General features: G+C 49.1%; 1 protein-coding gene across 1 annotated transcript in view; it reads left to right on the forward strand.

Annotated features, from left to right (window-relative positions):
* The window catches only part of Ncf2 (neutrophil cytosolic factor 2), a 27,473-nt gene that overhangs the window by 1,833 nt on the left and 18,446 nt on the right, over positions 1 to 7,194 (forward strand). Inside the window, exon 3 of the mRNA XM_005363867.2 lies at positions 5,897 to 6,005. Within this exon, the coding sequence (XP_005363924.1) occupies positions 5,897 to 6,005 (109 nt within the window). The remainder of the gene's footprint in view (positions 1 to 5,896; positions 6,006 to 7,194) is intronic.

Genomic DNA, 7,194 nt, shown 5'->3' on the forward strand with positions numbered 1-7,194 from the left:
GAGAGAGAGAGAGAGAGAGAGAGAGAGAGAGAGAGAGAGAGAGAGAGAGAACCTCCATAGGTCTTCCAGCAAGGAATGCTCTACTACAGCATGGAGAAGTGAGTGGTCCAGGGCTACCCCACTGTGTGTGTGTGTGTGTGTGTGTGTGTGTGTGTGTGTGTGTGTGTGTGTGTGTGTGTGTGACAACCCCTCCGTGGATCTTTGAGCTGGTATTCCTAGTTCAGTAGGTTCTCTCCAGCCTCAGTGGCTAGCTTTTTCTGGGACAGTTATGCAAGAAATAGCTTGCAAGAGACTTTACTAGGGAAGGGAGGCAAGCCTGACCTCAGTGTAGGTCATCTGGGGCACAACCACCATGAGCTGTCTGGTTGTGAGCTGCTGGGCCTCCCACCAGTGTCCTTAATGAGGACACCCACTGTGCCTCTCTGTGGGGGACTCAGCAGTCCCCAAACAAGGGTCCTTGTGAAATCATCAAATCAAATCAATGGCTAGCGTCATCCCTGCTGAGTGTGTCTGCAAAGCCCAGTTTAAATTATTGGGTAGGGGAGATGACCCAATCACAAAAATAAGAATACAGACTATTAGCAGTGTGTGTATAAGTTAACACAGACAAATAGTATATATAGTCTAGCAGAAAAAGTTCACAGTGCATGGCAAATTTCAAAAAGTGGTTTCAAAACATGTGTTAGGACAAAACCCATTTGTTGCACAGACTCTAGACTGGAAGGGTGTCATCCAGTAGGTTCTGGAGGGTAGGGGATAGTGAAGTCCCTTCCCCCATCACACTGTACATGTTCTGGGTATTTACAGTCAATAAAACAGAAAAAGGACACACATACACACAAAAAGAAAGGCAGGAAGGAAGGAAAGAAAAGAAAGGAAAAAAAGAAAGGAAAAAAAAAGAAAAGAAAAAAAGGAAAGCCAAACTTGGTGTCACAGGCCTTTAATCCCAGGCACTTGAGAGACAGAGACAGGGGGATCTCTGAGTTTGAGACCACCCTGGTCTACAGAATGAGTGCCAGGACAGCCAGAGCTATCTTGAATAGGGAAGCCTGTCTTGAAAAACAAACAAACAAAACAGTAGAAAACAAAAACAGAAAATGAATTTAACCTTAACCCCCTATTCTCCCCTCTAATGCCCAAAGACCGAGTATATAAATAACAAAGGGATTATATCCGAAGGTGAATTTTAGAAACTCTGGGCAAAGAAAGTCAGGGAGCAAACTGACTCTGGAAAGTGTCCGCCTGTGTGTACCCAGGCTCTAGGGGAGAGGAAACTGGCTGACAGGAAGGAAGAACACTTCCAGCAGGGAAACTGGCCTGAGCATGGTGAGGGTGAGACACAGGGCATAGAGGGACAGGGGAGGCAGCAGAGGATGGCCTGAATGGGGAGGGAGCTGGATGCTCAATCCCTGGAATGACTGAAGCAGATGGAGGAGATTGGCATTTTTGAAGTCACTCTAGAATATGGACAAAGGGAACAAGACAGGTACCCAGAAAACTGATTTGGAAGTGAACACAGTTGTCCTCACTACAAATGAGGACCTGAATCGGGGTGGCACTGGTGAAAAGGATTAGAAGGAAGGGGACTTCAGAGGCGGCCACCCTGACAAGGTCTGGGGCAGGCGTGCTCACAACACACAGCTGCTGGCTGGCTATGGGTGCTGGTGAGTCCTTTGAGGGAGGGTGGACCTTAAGGTTTACAAATGGATTTCCACGTGCAAGTCCCCCTAAAACCAGGTGTTAGTCAGTGAAAACACTACCAAAGGATGGAGCAAGAGAAAGGAGCTAGGTCGGGCGTGAGAACATGCTGACTTACTGTCGTTTCCTCGTTAGAGGATTAAATCTGGTAGATTAGTTTTCTCAGATTTAACCATCATCATTCAGATGGCGTCCTGCATCTTATTTCTTCTGGGTCTTCCCCACCGCTTCCCTTTTCTCCTTCCTCCCCTCTCTTCAACTTCTCCACCCATTTGCTTTGGAGACAGGGTTTTACGTTAGCCGAGAATGGCCTTGAATTCTTAACCCCTTGCTTTCAATTCCCAAATTCTAGGACTATAAGCCACCATGTCTGACTTCTTTAGTTCTAGATTTTTTTTTTTCCCCTAAGTCATTCAAAATTTTAGCCTTCCTGGCTCTGAGACTTTGAGATGTTTTCACGTAGAAATTCCTTCTGGCAGCCTGTCTCTTTTTTTCTATTGTTGCTCCATCATAGGTTATTAGAGCTAATGAAAAGGAAGGCCTTGGAGTTTATCCTCTGAGGTTGTATAGGCTGGGGGTGGGCTGGGCTAGCCTCTGTATATAGTCTAGACTTCTGGAGAGGATACTGGATGGGAAGAGAATATTGAGAAGTAAGCGACCATACTGTCTACAGAGGCAGCCACCTCTGCCTCTCCCCTACCTCAGGGCCCTCTCTATCAGGAGGGGCTCTGTGTCTGTGACTTTTTTTCCTAGAAGACTTTGGTTTTACTCTCAGTCAGGTAACTGACCACACCTGTGGCTGCTCTTAGCAACAACTTTTCGGGCTGACAACACCCTCAGAGCAAAGCCTCCCAATGTGGCCCAAGGCCAGAACTCACTCACCGAGCATGGATTTGACCACTTTGTTCATCTGGCTGACCAGTAGGTCCCCATGACCTATCTGTCTGTCTCTGTCTCTCCAGACCTGTGGTTACAGGACATTCTGCCACGCTTGGCTTTTATAATTTTATTTTATTTTATTATGATTTTCTGTGTTTGAGTGTTTTGTGTACAGGTATGTATGTGTATCCTGTGCATGCCATGGAGGCCCACGCTTGCATCAGACCCTCTGTAGCTGAAGGTATAGATGGTTATGAGCTGTCATATGAGTGCTTGGCAGGAAACCCCAGTCCTCAGCAAGAGCAGCTAGTGTTCTTTTTTTTTTTTTTTTTTTTTTGGTTTTTCGAGACAGGGTTTCTCCGTAGCTTTTGGTTCCTGTCCTGGAACTAGCTCTTGTAGACCAGGCTGGCCTCGAACTCACAGAGATCCACCTGCCTCTGCCTCCTGAGTGCTGGGATTAAAGGCGTGCACCACCACCGCCCGGCGCAGCTAGTGCTCTTAACCACTGAGCCATTTCTCTAGTCCTGTGCTTGACTTTGTTTTTGTGAGTCCTTGGGATCTGAACTCAGGTCCTCGTGCTTGAGGAATAAACACTTTACAATTGAGCACCTCCCTGTTCCCTCTTTTCTTTTCTCTTCTTTTATTTTTTCTCTTCTCTTCATGACAGAGTTTCTGTAGCTGAGATTGGCCTTGATCTCTTGGTCCTCCTGCCTCTACCTCCCAAACTCTGGGATCACAGGTATACACTGTATCCGGAAATATTTACAAACCCACTTTTGTTGATTTGTTAAATGGATATAAGCAAGTTTCTGCTCTGAGGAAGGTATAGATTAAAGGGAGAAACCAGTCGCCAGGGCTCTGATGGTGGCTCAGAACAAAGTTGGGCTGGCCTGTGAACAGGCTTGAAGGGCATGGTGACCTAGAGGGGCACTTAGTGCTGAGTGGGCTGGGCATTCCTTCCCTTGGCAGTGGGGTTTGTTTTTAACAAGGGCCACACCAAGGAGTTTTTAACAAGGGCCACACCAAGGAGTGTTCTTTCCCCTCCACCACCCCCTCATCTGATTTCAGGGTTGTGTTGCTTTCTTGTCTTCAATTCTAGCAGAAAAAAGTCAGAGGCATTTCTCAAGCCACAGATGGTAGCTCAGGGTGACTCCCTCCCTCCCATCAAACTTCTCTGTCCCCAACTTTGTCATCCCAAAAAGGTAGGGTCTGTAAGCATCCTCCGCATCATAGGCCTCTGGCTCTTAGGGCTGTGGAGGTGGAGGCGTGGTGAGACCTTTCAGAACAAGGCAGAACTGGCTTAGAAAGGGGGGCAGGCCTTCTTCCTGCTGGGCGAAAGGTGGGCGGATTGGCCTGTCTACCTGTTGGAGATGCATGGCAGCATCCTTAGACTCTGCTATCCTGGAGAGTGTGCGTATGAACTCTAGGATGCTTGACCGTGTGTGTGTTGATAGCAGAAGCAAGCACCAGCTTCAGCGGTTACTAAGGCTTCTCTGCAGGGCCTGCTACAGAAATGGCATGGAAAAGTCCTCTGGAGTAGAGCCTGCCCACCCTGGGGGTGTGGCTGCTTCTGAGGAAGCTTCCAGATGGCACAGAAGAGAACTCTGAAGGAGGCCAGCAGGAGCCAGAGCTGAGCCTCTTTTGGGCTTCTCCTGAGTACTGATCCTATGCAGACCTTTGCAGTGGGGTCCAGGGCTGTGTGAAAGCTGAGCTCCTCACCATGGGTACAGCTGGGGTCCACAAGAACTGGGGTGAGGAGAGAAGGTGCCTCAGAGGAGGAGGGAGCTGCCAAGCAGATGCTTTGTGCAAAGACAAGTTTAACAATGTGCATTTGGGCTGAGACTGTAGCTAAGCTGGTGCAGTGTTTACCTAGCAAGCAAGAAGCCTTAGGTCACTTGGTCTCCAGCATAACCTGGGAACAGTTCGACTTTCAGGAGGTAGCGGCAGAGGATCAGAAGTTCAGGGTTATCCCAGGTTGCAAACTGAGTTCAAGACAAGCCTTGATACATACGACCCTATTTCAAAAGATAAACAATAGCAACAAAAGGACTTTAGCGGGGTTAACCCCACCTAGCTTTTTCACACAAAACAAGCACTCTGGGTAATGCATCCTTTTTCCTTCACACTGTGTGTAGGCGTAAGTCACAAACAATGCCACAGCAGTTTGGAATTATGATTAATAGGGTATTATTTATTTAAAGGGGAAAAAACTTACAGATCACCGTCAGCCCTCTGTACAACCAGGAAGGGAGTCTAGTCGCCAGCCGAGCAGGAAGTGAAGAGAGCGAGAGAAGGAAGTGGCCGCTTTTTTAAAGGGAGAGAGACCACGCCCCAATGGGCGGGTATCTCAGCGGCTATAGGCTGGAGGAGCGGAAGGACCTCCCGCAACACCTGTGGACATCTTGATGAGACAGAGAATGGCGTGGAGGGCTTTGCTGAGTCCCTACAGTGCCAGGTGGATTTAGGGCATCTCCGCAGCTAAAGTCCACCTGCTCAGCCAGCTCCCTGGGGAGCACGGCACATCTGTTAGAGCTGTGACACTTTAAAGTGTGCCCTCTGAAATTCCCCTGCTCCCCGACAGGCTGTGGAACACGGTGGAAATCGCACCTGCTCGGGGAACAGGACACCTGTGCCTCCACTTGCCCCCCTCCTGGCCTCCCGGCGTCAGGGAAACAGCCACACAGGGCCTGTGCATTCATGGAGGGGGACCAGGAAGCCTAGGCTCTCCTCCTCCACAGGATACGTGTGGGAGTAACTTTTCCCTCTTTCCCAGAGTGGGAACAGGAGGCAGAAAGGCTACAACCTCAAGAGCTAGTGTGAACTTAGCAGAAGACACAGAAGGAGGTGGCGGGCAGGAGAAGGATGCAGCTATGTCACAGCTATGGCTGTGACAAGGGAGTGCTGGCAGCTGTGCCGGGCAGCTCCGACCTGAGTGAGGGTGGTCAGAATCTGCCCAAGAAGCTTCCAAAGGGAAGCAGGGTGAGCAGGGGCGGTACTGCTTGGAGCTCTCCAGGGAGAGTGAGAACTGGGTTTGAAGGTCACCGGGGTCATCAGAAACTTGAAATTGTGTACACAGCCCATACAGAAGAAAACCCCCATGACTGTCATAGACTGAGGGTCTCCAGGGTGCAAAATTACAACTCATCTGTAGAATCTTTGGTCTCAGGGTTGGTGGAAAGGTAGAACTGGTCAAGCGAAATAGGCTTCTTCCAGTGGGACGGATGGAGAATGGAGAAACAGAGAGACGTGGATTCTGCATTTCTTCCTCTGTGACCTGGACAGACTGACTTACTTCTCCCTACCCCCTCCCGCCCTGCAGATATGACTTAGCTATCAAAGACCTTAAAGAGGCCTTGACTCAGCTTCGAGGGAACCAGCTGATAGACTACAAGATCCTGGGGCTGCAGTTCAAGCTGTTTGCCTGTGAGGTAAGAAGGGCAGGGACAGGAGGGCCTGGAGAGGACATTTCAGGGACACAGTGGTCTTAGCACCTGCGGAGGCCTGCGAAGTCCTGCTGACTCCTGTGCCTTGAGACTCAGGCGCCCTGTGAAGGAAACACCCTGAGATAAGGTGTTTGCCTAGTCTGTATGAGGCCTAGGACCTGATCCCAACTTTGGCAAGGGGAGGAAAGGAAAGAGAATGAGAGGGGAGGAAAGATGGAGGAGGGGAGGGAGACGCAATGACTTCAGGCTCCTCATAGAGTTATTAGTTACCTGAGAGTGAGCATTTTCTTAATTTCATGCTCAAAAGCCTGTGCAAAAACAAGGTCATTGTGTGCTCTGGGAGACCAGACAGAAGTGTGCCAGCCTGTGAGAATATTTATTTGCAGGAATTTGCATATTTTATTTAGCAGCTCAAGCTGGCAAACTATTTGTTCAGCATTTTACTAACAGATCCAAAATCACGGGTTCTCTCTCTGAGGAACCCATTGTAACCCATCTGGGTACTTAACACTCAGAGAGAAACTGTGGGTCGTTTGGTACAAGTCTGTCAACGAACAGTACAGAGTACACGGTGTGGTGAAGTTCTCCAAACAAAGACAACCTCTTTCCTGTGTTACCAAAAAGGACAGGCATGGCTGGCTTTGGCTTGTGAGTTTATGAACTTTTCTTCCCCAAATAACCTTCTCCATCAAACTTCCAAATATAAACCACTAGCTTTGAAAATGAAAACCCCCGCCAATGTCACGGACCTTTATTTAGAAGCATGGCAGAACAACTCTGGCTTCGGTCTCGCAGGCACAAGAAGTGAAGTGTCCCGAGGGTTGCTCAGAGCTCGCAAGTAAAAATAGATTTATCACTGCCGAAGTCCCTGGGGACTTGTCCAACCTGCCCTGTAGCAGAAGCACAGCTATGCCATGGCTCACAAGGGAAGATGGGGGCTTGGCTCTGGGAATTGGCTGGCACGAAACCAGTTCCCAAAGACTGTGGGTCTCTGAGTTGGAGCAGATGCTTTGTTACAGGGCTGACCTCAGGGGATTTTTGGCCCTTTCTCTGGCCTCTTCCCACTAGATGCCATGAGCATCCTGCTTCATCTTGTGGTGCTCACCTTGTGGTCTCCAAAAACTGCCAATCATCCTGCTGAAGGCCACTTGCTACTTCCACATACGGGGCGGGG

Source organism: Microtus ochrogaster, assembly GCF_000317375.1.
Source record: "Microtus ochrogaster isolate Prairie Vole_2 chromosome 6 unlocalized genomic scaffold, MicOch1.0 chr6_random_2, whole genome shotgun sequence".
In the NCBI taxonomy this organism is placed as follows: Eukaryota; Metazoa; Chordata; class Mammalia; order Rodentia; family Cricetidae; genus Microtus; species Microtus ochrogaster.